The 19912-nt window shown below is 34.3% G+C and overlaps 1 protein-coding gene across 5 annotated transcripts in view; it reads left to right on the top strand.

Annotated features, from left to right (window-relative positions):
* Positions 1 to 19912, top strand: part of ABHD17B (abhydrolase domain containing 17B, depalmitoylase) — a 39505-nt gene that overhangs the window by 13794 nt on the left and 5799 nt on the right. For 3 of the 5 annotated variants that reach the window (XM_056806250.1, XM_016423965.2, XM_056806251.1), the window contains 2 exons: positions 12129 to 12190; positions 17454 to 17928. In XM_056806250.1, coding sequence (XP_056662228.1) covers positions 17462 to 17928 — 467 coding nt within the window. In that variant the 5' untranslated portion in view covers positions 12129 to 12190; positions 17454 to 17461. The remainder of the gene's footprint in view (positions 1 to 12128; positions 12191 to 17453; positions 17929 to 19912) is intronic. The other 2 variants (XM_007498560.3, XM_016423964.2) reach the window with 1 other exon arrangement.

Genomic DNA, 19912 nt, shown 5'->3' with positions numbered 1-19912 from the left:
CTCTTTTAATACCTTTATCAAAAATTCCCTTGATTATTGTTATCCTTAATTCCTCTCTCTTACTCCACATATCCAATTAGTTTCCATGTCTAATATATTCTAATGTTAAACCATCTTTTCATTGTTCTCCTTTTTAACATAGTAATTCAGACTCTTATAGCCTCACCAGACAATTGTAGTATCTTCCGGTTTGATACAGGTGATGTAAAAACAAAAGCTATATTAAAAAATTTATTGGGAAGTATTTTTCAAGCACATGGAACGAGAAAAGCCAAAAGATTTATAGACTAAAAGAAATTTGCAACTACTTATATATTATGGATACTTTCTACATCATCTCTATTTACCCTTTTATTCTTCTCTTCTTTCCTGGAGAGTGGTACTCTTGGGAGGGATAGTGGAAGGAATCATCCATTTTGACTTAATAGTTAATTTTGTATGTTACTATCTTGTACCACAATTTCTACTTTATTTGAAAGTAAAATATTAAATTGTCATCTATTTCCTACACTATGAAAAAGGGTACTGCTCAAGATACTGTTTGGAATGATAATGTTCAAGTCTTTGGGACCATTATTTCAGCTTATAAAAGTAATTTCCACATTCCCTCAAGAATTTTGCCTATGTGTTTAACTATTCTATAATAATTAGGAAATTATTACCAAATCAGAAGTTCCAGTCCTGAAATAGTTTCTAAGTTCCAAAAATCCATCATGTCCAAAGTCAAGCTTATCATTCAACTCAAATTGTTCCATTTTTTTAAACATCTTTTAAAAAATTTTTAAATTGTTTTAATTTTTTCTAGTTCTTGAATACATTTATTTAGTCAATTTAGAACATTATTCCTTTGTTACAAGAATTATATTATTTCCCTCCCCTTTCCCCACCCTTCCTGCAGCTGACGTGCGATTTCATTGGGTATTACATGTGTCCTTGATCAAAACCTATTGCCATGTTGTTGGTGTTTGTATTGGGATGTTCATTTAGGGTCTACATCCCCAACCATATCTCCTCGACCCATGTATTCAAGCAGTTGTTTTTTCGTCTGTTTCTACTCCCACAGTTTTTCCTGTGGATAGTGTTTTTCCTTCAAGTTGTTCGGATCACTGCATTGCCACTAATGGAGAAGTCCATTACATTCGATTGTACCACAGTGTATCAGTCTCTGTGTACATTGTTCTCCTGGTTCTGCTCCTTTCAATTCCTGGAGGTCTTCCAGTTCCCATGGAATTCTTCCACTTTATTATTCCTTTGAGCACAATAATATTCCATCACCAACATATACCACAATTTGTTCAGCCATTCCCCAATTGAAGGGCATCCCCTCATTTTCCAATTTTTGGCCACCACAAAGAGCACAGCTATGAATATTCTTGTACAAGTCTTTTTCCTTATTATTTCTTTGGGGTACAAACCCAGCAGTGCTATGGCTGGATCAAAGGGCAGACAGTCTTTTAGCGCCGTTTGAAGAAAAGTTCCAAATTGCCCTCCAGAATGTTTGGATTAATTCACAACTCCACCAGCAATGCATTAATGTCCCGACTTTGCCACATCCCCTCCAGCATTCATTACTTTTCTTTGCTGTCATGTTAGCCAATCTGCTAGATGTGAGGTGATACCTCATAGTTGTTTTGATTTTCATTTCTCTAATTACAAGAGATTTAGAACACTTTGTCATATGCCTATTAATAGTTTTTATTTCTTAAACTGAAAATTGCCTATTCACATGAGTCCCTTGCCCATTTATCAACTGGGGAATGGCTTGATTTTTTTGTACAATTTATTTAGCTCTTTGTAAATTTGAGTAATTAGACCTTTGTCAGGTTTTTGTCATAAAGATTGTTTTCCAATTTGTTGCTTCCCTTCTAATTTTGGTTGCATTGTTTGTTTGGATAAAAACTTTAATTTGATGTAATCAAAATTATTGATTTTACATTTTGTGATTTTTTTTCTAGCTCTTGCTTGGTTTTAAGGTCTTTCCTTTCCCAAATATCTGACATGTATACTATTCTGTGTTCACCTAATTTACTTATAGTTTTCCTTCTTTATATTCAGGTCATTCACCCATTCTGAATTTATCTTGGTGTAGGCTGTGAGATGTTGATCAAAACCTAATCTCTCCCATACTGTCTTCCAATTTTCCCAGTAGTTTTTACCAAATAGTGGATTTTGGTCCCAAAAGCTGGGATCTTTGAGCTTATCATAGACTGTCTTGCTGAGGTCACTTACCCCAAGTTTATTCCACTGGTCCTCCTCTCTGTCTCTTAACCAGTACCAAATTGTTTTGATGACCACTGCTTTTTAATATAGTTTGAGATCTGGGACTGCAAGGCCCATTATTTCCCTGGATATTCTTGATCCTTTGTTCTTCGAAATGAACTTTGTTATGGTTTTCTCTAATTCAGTAAAAGAGTTTTTTGGAAGTTCAATGGGTATGGCACTAAATAGATAGATAAGTTTGGGTAGGATGGTCATTTTTATTATGTTAGTTCGTCCCACCCATGAGCAATCAATGTTTTTCCAATTGTTTAGATGTAGTTTTAATTGTGTGGAGAGTGTTTTGTAGTTGTGTTCATATAGTTCCTGTGTTTGTCTTGGCAGATAGATTCCTAAGTATTTCATATTGTCTCGAGTGACTTTAAATGGAATTTCTCTAATTCTTGCTGCTGAACTGGGTTGGAGATATATAAAAATGCTGATATGTGGGTTTATTTTGTATCCTGCAACTTTGCTAAAATTGTTGATTATTTCGACTAGCTTTTTGTTTGATTCTCTGGGGTTCTTTAAGTAGACCATCCTATCATCTGCAAAGAGTGATAGCTTGGTCTTCTCATTGTCTATTTTAATAACTTTAATTTCTTTTTCTTCTCCAATTGCTATGCCTAGTGTTTCTAGTACAATGTTAAATAATAGAGGTGATAATGGGCATCCTTGTTTCACTCCTGATCTTTTTGGGAAGACTTCTAGTTTGTCCCCATTGCAGATGATGTTTGCTGATGGTTTTAGATATATACTGTTTATTATTTTTAGGAAAGACCCTTCTATTCCTATGTTTTCTAGTATTTTCAATAGGAATGAGTGTTGTATTTTGTCAAAGGCTTTTTCTTCATCTATTGAGATAATCATGTGATTTTTGTAAGTTTGCTTATTAATATGGTCACTCATGTGAATGGTTTTCCTAATATTAAACCATCCTTGCATTCCTGGTATAAATCCTACCTGGTCATAGTGAATAACCCTCGTGATCACTTGCTGGATTCTTTTTGCATCTATATTCATTAAGGAGATCGGTCTATAGTTTTCTCTCTGTTTTTGACCTGACTGCCTGGCTTTGGAATCAGTACCATATTTGTGTCGTAAAAGGAATTTGGTAGGACTCCTTCTTTGCTTATTCTGTCAAATAGTTTGTATAATATTTGGATTCATCGTTCTTTGAATGTTTGATAAAATTCATTTATGAATCCATTTGGACCTGGGGATTTTTTCTTAAGGAGTTCTTTGATGGCTTGTTCAATTTCTTTTTCGGATATGGGGTTGTTTAGGTAGTCTATTTCTTCCTCTGTTATTCTAGGCAGTTTATACTTTTAAAAATATTCATCCATATCGCCTAGATTGCCATATTTATTGCCATATAATTGGGCGTAATAATTTTTAATGATTGCCTTAATTTCCTCTTCATTAGAGGTGAGGTCTCCCTTTTCATCTTGGATACTATCAATTTGGTTTTCTACTTTACTTTTTTTAATTAGATTGACCAGTACTTTGTCTATTTTCTTTGTTTTTTCAAAGTACCAGCTTCTAGTCTTATTTATTAAATCAATAGTTCTTTGACTTTCCATTTTATTAATTTCTCCTTTGATTTTTAGGATCTTTAATTTAGTCTTCATCTGAGGATTTTTAATTTGTTTGCTTTCTAGTTTTTTAATTTGCATACCTAATTCATTGACCTCTGCCCTCTCTTAATTTGTTAATATATGAACCCAAAGATATGAATTTCCCTCTTAGTTTGGCTGTATCCCATAGATTTTGAAAGGATGTCTCATCATTGTCATTTTCTTCAATGAAGTTATTAATTGTTTCTGTGATTTGTTCTTTAACCGATTTTAGAGAATCGCATTGATTTGCCTTTCCATGTGCCCTTACTAATTATTATTTTCATTGCATTGTGATCTGAGAAGTTTGCATTTATTATTTCTGCTCTTTTGCACTTGTTTGTGATGTTTTTATGCCCTAATACATGGTCAGTCTTTGTGAATGTACCACGTGCTGCTGAAAAGAAAGTGTATTACTTTTTGTCCCTATTTATTTTTCTCCACATATTTACTAATTCTAATTTTTCTAAGATTTCATTCACTTCTCTTACCTCTTTCTTATTTATTTTTTGGTTTGATTTATCCAGTTCTGATAGAGGAAGGTTCAAGTCTCCCACTAGTATAGTTTTTCTATCTATTTCATCCTTGAGCTCCATTACTTTCTCCTTTAGAAATTTGGATGCTATGCCATTTGGTACATACATAATACTGATATTTCCTCATTGTCTATACTGCCTTTTATCAGGATGTAATTACCTTCCCTATCTCTTTTAACGAGATCTATTTTATCTTTGGCTTTGTCAGATATAATGATTGCAACTCCTCCCTTCGTTTTATCAGTTGATGCCCAGTAGATGCGGCTCCATCCTCTTACTTTTACCCTATGCTTATCTACCTTCCTTATGTGTGTTTCTTGTAGACAAGCATATGGTAGGGTTTTGAATTCTAATCCACTCTGCTATTTGCTTGAATTTTATGGGTGAGTTCTTTCCATTCACATTCAGAGTTATGATTACCAGCTGCGTATTTCCCAGCATTTTGAATTCTACTCCTAGTTCTGACTTTTCTTCTTTCACTATTTCCTTCTACACCAATTTTTGTTTTAATCAGTCCCCCTAATTCCTACCCTTATTTTACTTCCCTTTCTACCCTCCTTCCTTCTCATACCCCCCTTATTTTCTTTTACAGTCTTTTTAAACTACCCTACCCTCCTTCTTCCTCCCTGGTACTGCTTCCCCTCCCCCCCCCAGTCTGTTTCTTACTCTTCTACTTCCCTATAGGGTGCAAATCAGTTCTCTTCCCCAATGGATTGGATTGTCCTTCCTTCTTTGAGTCAATTTCAATGCATGTAAGACTTGAGTATTTACTATCTCCAACGTCTTTACCCTTCCAGTGTATTGATGTTCTCCCCCCCCCCCCCCGTGTGCTCTTTTGTGACATATATATTTATCCCCTTTTGTTTCTTTTCCCATATCTTTTAGTATTAACCTCTTTTTTAGCTCTATTTATGTGTATATAATATGTATTTATGCATATCTATATCTATATACATATTTATGTCTTGGCATTTCATCCTATATAGTTTGTCACTGTTCCCTCTAAGTGTAATTCTTCTAGCTGCCCATGTGATGATAACAATTTTTAAGAGTTACCAGTGACCCCTTTTCTCATTGGGATCATATACTTTTAGCTTATTGGATCTCTTTTAAAAAAGGGTTTTTTTTTTCTTATTTCCCTCTTTAATTACCTTTTGATGATTCTCTTAGAGTTCTGTGGTTGGACATCAGATTTTCTGTTCAGGTCTGGTCTTTTCTTTACAAATGCTTGGAATTCTTCTATTTTGTTAAATGACCATACTTTCCCCCTTAAGAATATAGTCAGTTTTGTTGGGTAGTTGATTCTTAGTTGTAGACCTAGTTCCCTTGCTTTCCGGAATATCATATTCCATGCCTTTTGGTCCTTCAGTGTAGATGCAGCTAAATCCTGTGTTATCCTCACTGTGGTTCCATGGTATCTTAATGACTTCTTCTCTTAGCGGCTTGTAATATTTTTTCCCTGGTCTGATAGTTCTTGCATTTGGCTATAACGTTCCTGGGTGTTATCAGTTGGGAATTAAATACAGGAGGTCATCTGTGGATTCTTTCAATCACCACTTTTCCTCTTGTTCTAGAATATTGGGGCAGTTTTCTTGGATAATGCCCTGTAGTATGATATCCAGGCTTTTTCTTTTGGCAGACCAATTATTCTTAAGTTATCTCTGCTGGAACGATTTTCTAAATCTTCTGTTTTGTGAATGAGATGCTTCATATTTTCCTCAATTTTTTCATTCTTTTGATTTTGTTTTATAGTATCCTGCTGCCTTGTGAAGTCACTTGCTTTTAATTGTTGTATTCTGGTTCTTAAAGACTGGATTTCATCCTTGGCTTTTTTGGCCAACCTTCTCCTTCTGGTCTAATTTTCTTTGGAGGTCATCTTTCATCTCCTTTGCCTCATTTTCAAACTGATTAATTTTGGCTTTCAAGACCCTGTTTTCTGTTTCCAGATGACTTATCTTGCTTTTAAAGTTGTCTTCAGCCTCTCTTAATTGTATTTTGAGTTCTTTCAGAGCCTGTATCCAATTCACTGGGTTTTCTTTTTTTTTGTTTGTTTTTTGTTTTTTGTTTTTTGTTTTTGCTTGGAGTTCCCTCATCCTGCTCTGTTCTGTTTGCTCTTTGTTCATTGCCTGTATAGAAGTGGTTTATTGTAAATTCTTTTTTCTTTTTGTGTTGTTTGCTCATAGTTAGCCATTCTCTCTTTCTCTCTCTCTCTCTCTCTCTCTCTCTCTCTCTCTCTCTCTCTCTCCCTCTCTCCTTCACCCCCCTTCCCCACCCCCCCCCCTTCTGCCTTCACACTTGGAGTTTTGTCAGTAAATCTCTCAGTGCAGTCTTTGGGGTAGGGGTGTTGGAGCTTGAGCTTCTCTGCCCTCTGGAAGCTGTGATGGGATTGAGTCCAGCAGTCTTTTGCGAAGGGGTTTTGGAGCTTGAAATTCCCTGTCCTCTGGAGGCTTTGATATGCTTACGTCTGGCTGAGTTGCTGGATGTGCCCTGGGACTGAATCATGGGGAGGAGTACGGGGATATGGAGTGTCTCCACTGCTGCAACTATGCCTCACTCTCTGCTCTCTGTGTTTCTCCTCTATCTGCTTCCCCACTGCCTGTATTGAACGTTCTGCACCTGGCATAGGTTTTCCAGCAAGGTACTCCCTCCAGACCAGCTCCTTTGCCCACCCAGAAGTTCCAGCTGCTGCTGGAGGCTTATTGCTCTTGGTGGGGGAGTGGTGCCGGGACCTTCCTTCCCTTTAAACTGGAGTGTTCTCAAATTCAGGCTTTTGGGGGTGTACCTTTTAAATTGAGTCCAGCAGGAGGGTTCCTTGGCTCTGTCTTGTTGTTAGGTTAGATTTTCAGTCCCCTAGGAGCATTCAGTTTGTAATTGGTAAGGAAGGGTTTTCAGAGGTCTGAATGGTTGCTGCTTCTATGCTGCCATCTTGACTCCGCCTCTTCATTAATTTTTTAACTTAAGTGTGGTTTTGATTCCACTATTCATGAAATCTTCCAATATGACAATATTGAATTTTTCTTTGACTCTTCCCTTGCCTTTCATATCTATCCCATCAGTTATCAAGTCCTGATGATTATTCTTTTATAACATCCTTCCATCTTCCTTTTATCACTTGAATGCTTGCCTAGACTACTATAATAGCTTGCTCACAGGTCTTCCTTCCCACACCATTTTCTTCTTTCTGACCAACTAATCATTCAGCCCATCTTTCACATTTCCTTGGAGAGATCTAAGTCACCATACAGCCATTTGAGTAAACTTCAAACTTTTTCTTTTATTCAAGGTCCTTCACAACCTATCACTGTATCTTTCTAGCCTTATATTATTGTTTTAGATTACTCTACCCCAAACATACTCATGGCTTAACCTGTTTCTTGAAATACTCTATCCTTCTTATATGCCTATTGAATTAATATCTATTCTTTTAAAGCACATTTCAAATACCACTTTTTATGAAACCTTTCCATATCTATTCTATGTAACTGTGATAATGTACTTGTGTAGTGTATTACTATAATAACTATTGTCCGATTTTATCACAGGACTGTCCAATGAATGTTTATAGATAGTTATATATTCTACCCCAGTCAGATCACTTTTAGGATATTATGTTCAGTTCTGGGCATCAAATATTAGGTAAGAAATTGATAATTTGAAGAGAATCCACTCTTATGGCCAAGATGGACAAGGTCCCCGAGTTCATACCATATGAGGATCAGTTAAAAGAATTGAGGATATTTAGACTGGTAGTGGTGTGTAGATAAAATAAATAAAATATAGATTTCCATCTATATTTTAAAATATCTAAAATAAAATTATAGATTTTCATGTTTCTGAAGAGTCTTAAATTAATTTACTCTGTTTCCAAAAGGCAGAATTAGGAGCAATGAGTTGCACAGAGACTACTATAGATATCTAAAAGTGGAATGAGCAACCTAGTATAGTAGTACATTCCTCCTCATTGGTGTTGTTTGTGATCAACAATACTTTCAGAATGAGGCATATAATAATATGATTTTTAAATTGGTTTTGTTTTTTAATATGGTCTGGTACATTGGTAGTTAAAATAATATTGAATCAATCCTGTTTTCCATAAATCCAAATGAGTTATAGTTTATATTTCTGATGTCACTATATCCTTTCTACTAATGTTTTATTTTAAATTCTTATATTCCTTTTCATTAGGTATGTTAGAACTATAGTTTTATCTATTTTGTCTCTTCCTGCCTTAGAATGTATTGTTACCATAGAAGGAATTTGGCAGTATCACTTCCTTATTATAAACAGTTCATTTAGTATCATTATTCTTTGAATGTATAATATAATTCACTTGTAAATTGAGCTGACCCTGGATTTTTTCCTCCTGGAGTTTGTTTTTTAACTTTTTCAGTTTCTTTTGGCCAGGGAGTAAATGCTATTTAAATTCTCTACATTTCTTCTCTTAATCTGATTTTATATTTTTGAAAACATTCTTTTCATTTGAATTGCCAGGTTTGTTGGTCTATAATTTGTAAAATAAATTCAAAGAATTCCTAATTTTCTTTGTTCTTTGTGGTACATTCTTTTTCTTTTAATTTTTGATGTTGACAATTTAGTTTTCCTTCCCATTTAAGCTTGAAACTTTTCATCAAAGGCCATTTATTAATTATAATTTTATTGTAATAGTAAATGATAGATTTAATATCATGCTTTTTTTGCATTTGTTTATGAAGTTTGTCCTAACAATTAGTCATTTTTCCACAAATGTACCAACCTCAGCAAAGAATTATGTGACCCTTTCCATTCTCATGTAGTAATTTCCAAAGATCTTGTCTATGTTTTCTAAAATCCTATATTCTAGTTATTAATATTCTCTTTATGTTTATCTTTGTTAGATTTTTCTAATTCTGAAATGGATATATTATGGTCCCAAATTCTTATAATTTTCCTTTTTTATTTAATTGGCTTGGAGGATACCTGTGTTCAGATCTTTAAAACAGTGGGTTACAAATCAGCTACTGATTTGCATTTTCATTGGCAGAGGTGCGATAACCAGGCAGGTTAATAGTGTGTCTCCCTTTCTCCATCCTCTTCCCTCTCTCTCTCTCAACCCCCCTCCCATTCTACTGCCTATTTTGTCCATTCTGTACCCTTCTAATAAAGGATGCATTTCCGTGGCCAAGTTATAATTCATATCCTACCAAGTCTGTGATCCTTATTATGAACTAATGTTTTCTCATTTCATTAGAATGCCTTATTTTATCCCTTCTTGGATGCATTTCTGAATTGACATATGATGCTCTGAATCCATAATCAAATTTTATGATTCACTTATAATCAGCTCTTCACTTCTCCAAACCCATTTTTCTTTTCAAATGCTCCTACCTTCATTCAGCATTAATAATACTAGCAGTACCCTTAAATCTTCCATTTCTTTCCAGGTCATAATAATCCCTAGCAGTATATTTTTATGGGAGGTTTAATTTGACCACTTAATAGTGGGTTATTTGTAATAATTGGATCATAGAGTTAGAATTGGAAGGCTGCAACATTTTTCTGATGAGAAAAATGGAACAGAAAAGTTGTGACTTGCACAGTCAGTCAATAAACATTAAATGCCTGCTATATGTCTGATACTCCATTAGAAAGTGTTTTACTTGAGATTGGAACCCAAACCTTTCTCTATGCACTATTTCAGGTTTGAAGAATCTGAGAAAACTGCATGATATCTTAAATAATATACCCTAGGCTGCCAGCAAAATCTCCATTCTTTTATCAGGGCAACAGATAGCAGGAAATCACTAACTCACTACTTTGATGTACCTTCTTCCTCTTAATCTTAATGAATAATGTCGCTCTTGATGGTAGTACCTTTGAATCCACTTATTTTTCCTTAATACTGCTTTTTCCTGAAAAGGTTCATATGGATAATACTTTTATTGCCTAGTTCCAGGCATTTGGCAGTCTTCCTTTATTTCTTTTGTCAATCTTACAATAATATCCACTTCCTTAAACAAGGTAGCAGTCTCTTTTGCCTCTAGATTGTTTTTTCCCCTCCCTACTCTTGAAGTGTTTATTTTTAGAAGCATTTATTATATTAGCTTATCTTATCTTTGAACAATTCATATTAAATCTGTCTTTGTATAAAAAAGTATTTTGTAGTGGTTGTGATATAGATCCTATGTTTCTTTTGGCAGGCAGACTCTTAAGCATCCATTCTCACATTTTAAGTGAATTTTCTCTTTTTCTTTCTGCTTAGTTTTATCAGTATACAGAAATACTGAGGGTTTGTGTGGGTTTATTCTAAATCCTGCAACTTTACTGATGTTATTATTTCGATTAATTTTTAAAATAAATCTTTTAAATAAAGTTCTCAGTAAATCATATCATCTGCAAAAGTGTCTTTTGATAAAAGCTATGCCTTTGACTGTTAGTGAACAGATTTTCAAGCGCTAATATAAACAAGGAACAATAATTTGTGAGTTAATCTCAAACAGAAGTACAATTACTAATTGCATAATCTATCTACATTTTTCTATGTCAATTTCAAAGAATACTTTATCACCTGGGACATCTGTGGTGTAACATTCATTTATTTCACTCATTCACCTATCATATATTATGTTCCAACCAGATTTGATTACTAACTCTCTGTTCTTGTGTTGCTATCTTTGACTTTTATATATTTGCAGTTAGTCCTCACATGAAGTATGGTCTCTGTCTATTCAAATCAATCTTAAAACATAATTAAGGTATCCCCTCCTCAACTTAAATTACTTGTTAACCAAAGTTCTTTGCACTTATCACATTGTGCCTTGTATCTTAATTTTCTGCACCTTATCCCTTCCAAGGCCCAGGGCAAGGACTAAGTTGTTGTTAAGTAGTACCTAACCATGTTTTATTCATACAGCTAGGTTGAGATTAATGCAGGTTCGAATGTGAAATTTGATATAGTACAAATTATAAAATAACCAGATTGTATTTAATTCAAACCAAAATTCAGTTACTATGATACATGTAAGCTAAAGAGTCTTGTTATTTATTATATTAGAACAAAAATATGGTGTAATTAAATGACATGAATTTGATCATGGTAAATTCTTAAAAGTTAAGATGTCAGAATGCCTAAATCTATGATATAGAATATTATACAGTGCATATAAAATAAAAGAAAAAAGCAAAGTTGCATCAGCTTTTTGTGATTTGCAAACAAAAGGGAAAAAAGCGTTACAGTGATGGATGGGATAGAATGAAGATTGCAATAAAAAATGTGGTGTTCTTAGCAACGTAACCAATTCTTACAGAAGCTTCAAATTTATATAAGACATAAGAAAATGGAAATAAAATGAATAGTGAAGAAACTTATTTTACTTCAGGAATTTTCATTCACTTAAAAAATCATGTACATTTGATTACCTTTACAATTACCAAAGAAGTGGCTTGTATAAATAATAGTGCAGTAGCTAAATATCCCAATGTAAATGAAATAGTTTATTCAGAAAAAGAATGCCTTCTAGAACTTAAATTTCTAAGGGGAAAAAAACTACATTGATTGTAAAGTGTCTAAGGATCACTTGTTAGTTTTGTTGAGAGGTGGAATGGAAGAAGCACAACTTGAAAATGATAATTCAGTTGAAGTAATTGAATCAGGAAGGGAGTTTGGGTATGAAGATATGGGATAGGAAAATAGTTCGTGAATAAATTAACAGGACTTATTAAGTGATTAATCTGTCTTTGATAGGCATTGTGTTAAGTAATGAGGATACAAAGGCCCCCCCAAAAAATGTCCTGCTTTCATGGAAGGTGAGTTCCTAAATTTTGTCTAACAATAGAATTATTTTGCTTAATAGTTTTGATTTGGCTTTACTTTGCCAGAAGCAAACCTATTTTCAGGTAAATTAAGGGTTGAAATTGACTTTTATTACAGAAAGTGAGATCACTTATAAAAAGTTTTTGTCCATCTATTGCTTAATTTAAGCAAATATTCAAAGATGTTGGAAATGTTAAGATCAGATTTTCCCATGATTAAAATTGGGTTTTATGGGAGTTCATCACATTAGGCACATAAAGATAGCAACCCTGTTTTTATTTTTTATTGATTAATTTAAAATATTTTTCCATGGTTACATGATTCATGGTCTTTCCCTCCCGGAGCCAAGGAACAATTCCACTGGAGCAACTCTCTTTTTTAATATGAGGATACTTGTTTAACAACTCTAAACAGGACTATCTTTTGTTTTCACCTTGCCTTTTCTTATCAGGAGTGGTCATATGAGATTTTTGGATTTAGTTCAGGAAGAGATTATGTATATCACATTACCAATAGTACTTCATTTAATAGACTTTATTCTCAGATATCTCAACCCTTTCCCTCCCTTTCCTGCACCAGAGAAAATACCACCCAACAAAACAATGTATATATAAATTGTATCTTTCATGTTTCAGTTTTTCAATTTGTTCTCTAGAGCTGTACATTCACAAGTTAATCTTCAAATATTTCTATAGCTGTATATAATGTTCTCTTGGCTGCTCATTTCACTCTTTATGCCTTGATGTCAGTCTTTCCAAGTTTTTGTTTTATTTTTATTACCTGCTCATCACTTCTCAGTGTACAATCATATATCACAATTTGTCTAGTAATTTCCCAATGATGGACATACCCTCAATTTTCTTTTTCTCTCTTTAAACCCTTACTTTCTGTCTTAAAATCAATACTGTGTATTGGTTCCAAGGCAGAAGAGCAGTAAGGGCTAGGCAGTGAGGGTTAAGTGACTTGCCCAGGATCACCCAGCTAGGAAGTGTCTGGGGTCAGTTTTGAACTTAGGACCTCCTGTCTCTCAATCCATTGAGCCACCCAGCTGCCCCCTGTTTCCAATTTTTTTTTACCAGCACAAAAAGACCTGCTCCCCCACTTAGGGACTTAACTTCTTAATTCATTGGTGTAAGGAGCACCCAATGAGGAATTACTGCTATAAATCTGTTTTCTCTCCATTTTTCAGAGAATTTTCTAGATTTGCTCACATTCAGTATGTCAGAAGCCTCAAATATGCTATCTTCTGTAACAAAAGACTTCTATAAGTTTTTTTAAAAATTAAAAAAAAAAGTAGTATACAGGTATCCCTTTGACATCCCAAATTTTCCAATCATGTTTTCAGTATATTAAGGGTCAGCATAAGAAATTAAATGTAATTTTAGAGGGAGTTTTACAGAAGCTATAGATGATATGTGAAGGCCAGCAGACAACCCAGAAAAAGTTTAGAAAATATATAGCCTATGAGTAAATACTTAAGCCATATTTTACAATAAAATGCTGTAAACGCCCAATAAAAAAAAAGGTTTGGACTTATTCTCTGGTATGAAGGTAAGGGAGGGACAAAATATTTTACATAGATTATCCAGATTTTGGAGCATCACGCCTCATAATCTCATATGGAAGGGATACACAAGTGGAATACCTTTACTTCTGGTGTTTTGGTTTGTTAGGTTTTTTTTGTTTGTTTTGTTTTAAAACTAAAACCACCAGATGTCATTGTAAAGTTTTTATCAAAACCAAAGTATCTTCTTATTCATACTTCCATCAATCACTTTGAGTGCTTAGATGTACAAACACTTTTATGCAACATCTAATAATCTAGGGTCATATTTTTCATATGCATTAGATGTTATTTAATGTAGAAATGGAAATAACTGCTCATCATGAGTAACCAAAAATAGTCCTTGGATAAATAGCTTACTATTTGGATGTTCCTGAGCCAAAATAAGTAGCTCTAACCTTAGAGACATTGGAACTTAAAAAGAAAGCTGCAGTACCCTAGGGCCTATTTCATCTCATTGTTTGCACACAGTCTTGACCTTTCTAAACTGCCTAAATTACTGACCAAACTTTGCTTACAGGATCAGTAGAGATTTTAAGGAACTTGTGATAAGATGGAGCCAAGGTGTAACTCAAATAGAAAACTTCCAAGAGTGTTTTTGCCAATGATTTCATTTTGCTGCTGCCCAGAGGACTCAGGGATGTTTTTTTAATTAAAGTTACCTTTCTCCACTTTCACTTTTCCTATGATACTCCTTTTATAATTTCTCTTTTTATCTTGGCTCTATCACTGGCATTCAGCCAGCCAGTTAAGAGTACTACTTTACTATGTGTGGAAACCTCAAGGTATAAACTATATAGAGAGATAAATTACAGGTTCTTAAACCAGCTAAGTACAACTTGCTTATTAATTAGGCTCTTTATAGGCTAGTGCTGTTATAGGTTAAGGTTGCTACCTTTGGCATGCTAACTAACATACTACAGATAATTTTGAGTCTAAAACCACTTCTAGAAAAACATTGTGTTTCTTAATATTTATCTTTGGCCACATTTTCTCTAAACTTGTTCTTTCCTTCCTTTTTCTATCATCTTCTAAGTTACTTTCTTGACCTTATCGGGTGTTATTCTTGAACCTTTTCTTTCTATTTTGCCAGTTTATGTTTGCTATGAGCATAGTTAGTAACCCTTTTTAGCAGTACATTCAGTAGGAAGAACTGTGTCCTCAGTCAGTAAGACTTAAGTCTGTCTGTGTCATCTTGAATAAATGACTTAGTCAGTCTGGACCAGAGTTTATTAATCTGTAAACTGATATGGGTAAACAAAGTGATTTCTAAAATCCCTCCTAGCCCTTGCAGCTTAAGCTTTTTTACCCACATATCCTTCATTTATTCCCTTTAGGAAAGGTAAAGTAGGCTACTATAAAGTTTGGGTAAATTTGCCTGAACCCAGAATTGGAATTTATGAGATAGGAAGAAAAGCACTTTTCTTTGAACATGGGATTATCACATAACATTCTGGTGGTGGGGAAGCTAGATGACTCAATGAAGAGAGTGCTGGACCTGGAGCAAAGAAGACCTGAATCAAATTCAGTCTCAAGTTATGTGACCTTGGGCAAGTCACTTTACCTCATTTTGCCTTAGTCCATTGGAGAAGGAAATGGCAAACCACTCCAGTATCCTTGCCAAGAAAACCCTGTGGATAATAGGGTCCTTGGGGTTATGAAGTTTCAGACACAACTGAACAACAACAAATTTGGGTGGTGGTGGAGATATGGCATAGCTCAGGATCAGACCTGGGAGTTCAAAGTCAAAGAAGACTTCAAAAAAAAAAAAAAGGTCTCCACCAAACCTAGCAGCAGTGATACACCAACTTGGTTAATATCCAACCTGCAGTGAGTTGAAGCAAAAGAAAGAATAGGAGTGGAGGTGCCCTATAATCCACAAATTAACCAATCTGTAAGTGGACTTAATTTAAAAATATTTACTCTTGTCAAGTTTTTCTTTACATATATTGGTAAGTCTTGAGATAAGGAACAGGAGTCAGTGAAGAAGATACTTTTTTCTGTAGACTCAAGATTTATTGTAACTTTCCCTTTCCTTTTTTTTCCCTCCCAGACCTCTTTCTCCTTCTAATCTCAAAATCCTTGGAAAACTCAATGGTTCTGTGCTTATTCATTCTGATGAAGTGAGAAAGTGGAAGAAAGGGTGGATGACAGTAGGAAAAAAAGACCCTTAAAATAAGCCCTGGGGGCTATTAGGGAGAAAAGAAAATTGGGGCACCAATCAATCCATCCTAATATATAGAAATGTCTTAGAAGCTTCCACAGCTACCAACTCTGGCCTGACCAGCTTAGGAGATAAGATTCCCCACCCCCCACTCCCCCACGCCTCCTTTTCTTTCCTCAGATGGTTATTAATTTGAAGCTTTAGAGTGTTTCCCTTGGGGAGTCCTGTGTATCTGTCTCTTGATGGTTTAGGAAGATCTTCTTACACCAGATAAGCATGGGAGAAGAAGGAGGGACAGATTTAGAGAAACACTGGGGGCTTCATATGGCCTGATGTGAATTGAAGCAAGCAGAACCAGAACCATTTATATCAAGACAGGGATTGATAAATATTTCCTTGTTGTCTTTCCTAAGATCTTCCTTTACTTTACATACCCTAGGAATATATAGTCATTCCACAAAAGTAGTTTTATTGGTTTCAGAACAAATAGTATCTTTTAAGGCATGCTTCTTAAAGGTAGGCTATAGTACTAGAAATATAAATTATGTAGTTTGTGTGGTGTTTTCAAAGTTTACTTTTTAATGCTTCTATCCTGTGCATGATACGTAAAGGAAGGATCAAAAAGAGAGGCCAAGGAAAAGTTTTCATTTCTGTTCCTTAGAAAGTTATGATTTATGTGATAATTAAAATATTGTTATATTTAAACAATTTTAAAATTTCTCCTTTTTTCTTAATAGAATTGTCTTCTTGATCTAATAACGCATTTAATGTATCTTGTCTTCCTTAGTATAGCTCCTATTTTCAATACATTTTGTTATCCATTTGGCACAAATGAATCTTAGACTAAAGTTATAGGAGGATCTGCCCCATCTGAAATGGACAAAATTTTAAACGATTGACTAAAGTTGTTGATTCTGTATCCTTTTGATCCTATCTTTCTTCCATAGGATTCTGAATATTTTACTAATGTTAAAACTATAAAATATATTAAGGATTTTCTATTATGTCCATTATACAAATGTGGCTTAATGAATAGGGTACTAGAATTGGAGACACATTGGCTTTGTGACCATGGGCTAGTTGCTTAACTTCTCCTAGCCTCAGTTTCTCTTCATCTAAAAAATAGGGGTAATATCTTTAGTGTCTGCTTCACAAAGTGTGGTGAGATTCGTATTTGATAATGTTGAACTGACAAGCACTTTGTAAACCTTAAAGCTCTATGTAAATATCAGTTACTATACATGAGGTTATTGTATGTTATTTCCCACATTTGTGGAGTATAGTTATCATTCATTTCATTTTGAAATTTCAAAGAGCCATGTACCTTTTTTATTAGTTGGATGTGACTTTTCCTAGGGAACTTGCCCAACCATTGCTTTACAGAACTTTCACGTTCCAAAAATCACACCTGTCTTGATCCTTAAAAACCATAAAACTTGACCATGTCTGTATAAACTTCTACTATATAATGATGTACAAATCCCATATTTGGTGATTTGAAAGTCAATTGTTGCCTTTTATTTTACAGAATAGAAGATGAATAATCTTTCATTTGGTGAACTATGTTGCCTCTTCTGCTGTCCACCCTGCCCAGGGAAAATTGCTTCTAAACTAGCATTTTTACCACCTGACCCTACTTACACTCTGATGTGTGATGACAGTGGAAGTCGATGGACCCTACATCTTTCAGAAAGAGCAGACTGGCAGTACTCTAGTAGAGAAAAAGATGCTATTGAGTGTTTTATGACTAGAACCAGTAAAGGTAACAGGATTGCCTGTATGTTTGTGCGTTGCTCACCCAATGCCAAATATACTTTACTCTTCTCACATGGAAATGCTGTTGACCTTGGTCAGATGAGCAGTTTTTATATAGGACTGGGTTCACGGATTAATTGCAATATATTCTCATATGATTATTCTGGATATGGAGCAAGTTCTGGGAAACCAACAGAGAAGAACCTTTATGCAGATGTTGATGCAGCTTGGTTGGCTCTTAGAACAAGGTAAATTTGAATTATTTGTTTACTCAACCTTTGAATGCCATGAACATAACCGACAAGTTTAATGAAATATTTATTTAGTTTTAAAGTTACCTTAAAAACACTTAAGAAGCCAGGGATAGTGGCACGTGTATGTTGTCCTTGCAACTGGTGGAAGCTGAAGTTGGTGGATTATTTGAATTTGAGAATTCAGAGCTCCTGTAATCAAGCAGGAATTTACATTAAGACTGGCGTCAATATGATGGGTCTTCGGGTACAGAAAATCACCAAGCTGCCTAAGAAGAGATGGATTGGCCCACATGGGCAAGTTAGAAGAAACTGAGAACTGATCAGTATTTATAGAGTAGGGTTGGGTCCATAAATGGCCATAGCAGTTTAGTTTGCTCAAGATAAAGAAAACAGCCTCAAATAACAACAAAATGAATAAAGTTCCTGTGATTTACACCTTCACATATATTACTGTACTCACATTCAAAAGGAAATGAAATTTAAAAGTTTTGCCAAACATAAATAAAACTTTTTCTTAATGATTAGATTTTTACTGTTTAGATAGAAAACTAAAATAAAAGTCAAATCTCAGTATTTCTATGAAAATATATTTAGGTACTGAGAACTCTCATATATCCTAAGTTGTGGCAATGTTTATCACATATATTTTATCAAGCTACATTGCTCCCTAATTATTTAGTAATATTACAATATGACATATACCTTATGTGTTAGGGATGGAAACTGAATCTATGATTTCATTGGTATAGGGAACCCCCAGGTGATGAAACTCCTTTTACTTAAAGCAGATTGGCATCATCTCTGCAATTTAGAGTCTTAGAGAGCTGCCTAGAATACTTGAGAGGTTAAGTGACTTAATTGCCCAAGGTCATACACCCAGGAAATGTGTCAGAGTTATGACTTTGAAACACATCTTAATGTTTTAGAAGCTAGCTCTCTTAAGTCACTATGTCATAATGCTTTTCTATGTATAGGGAGGAAAGTTAGATGATAAAATTATAAGTTCACATTTTGAGTCTTCAGCAGTGAATTTTCATTAACTTCTGTACTCTATACATTGTATTGAATTAATTTATTCCCTAATATAGAAGATTCATTATTAGTGCTTTATAATTTACTTTCAGCCCTTAGAATCATAAAAATCAAAGGATTTTATGGTTAAAAGGGACCTCACAGATCATTTTCTCCTATGAAAAAATAGACCAAGATATATGTATATATATAGGTTAAGTGCTCTATTGCTCTATTTATTGCTCTATTGCTAGTTAGTGGTAAAGGTGAAACTAAAAACCCAAGTCTCCTGACTCCCAAACCAATTTTGTGTTTTTAATTTTTTTTTCCTCTCCCACTGTTCTTTCTGCAATGGTATTTAAAATTGTACTTCATAGTTAATTTTATGTAAAAATAACAAAATGGTTCCATTAATTAGCACACTGAAACAAGTACAAATTTTGATTCTGTCACTGATATTTCGGGCAAATTGGATATATATGCCACAATTTTTTTTGGCTAGATCTGAACCTGAAAGGAATAAAGTTGGAAGGAGATATGAGATATCATTTGGTTCAATAAGTGTATTTGTGCTATCATTCTATTAAAACCAAAATTTTTTAAAAGAAGAAACTCTCTTGTTTGGGCACTACATAGCCAGATATAAGTTGCTTTTCCTTTCTTCTGCATTAATATATTCAACATCCTATGATATCTGGAAAAATAGTAGTTGAATTGTAATATAGTTTCAATCCTATACATCATTATTTACTCAACTTGAAATTTAAACTTTATCAACTGAAGGATTTGGGGGGAAAATCATTCCTTAATTTATAAAAGCAGCTGGTTGAACTTCTTAATACTAAAATAATCTTTTATGCATGCCAAATTAAAACTAGCACTTCCTTTTGTTTTTCTCTAAAACCCTTACCTTCTGTCTTAGAATCAATACTATGTATTGATTACAATGCAGAAAAATGGTAAGCAT

This window comes from Monodelphis domestica, chromosome 7 (assembly GCF_027887165.1).
Source record: "Monodelphis domestica isolate mMonDom1 chromosome 7, mMonDom1.pri, whole genome shotgun sequence".
NCBI lineage: Eukaryota > Metazoa > Chordata > Mammalia > Didelphimorphia > Didelphidae > Monodelphis > Monodelphis domestica.
The sequence above is the reverse complement of the archived record's forward strand: the minus strand, read 5'-3'. Positions and strand labels throughout refer to the sequence as shown.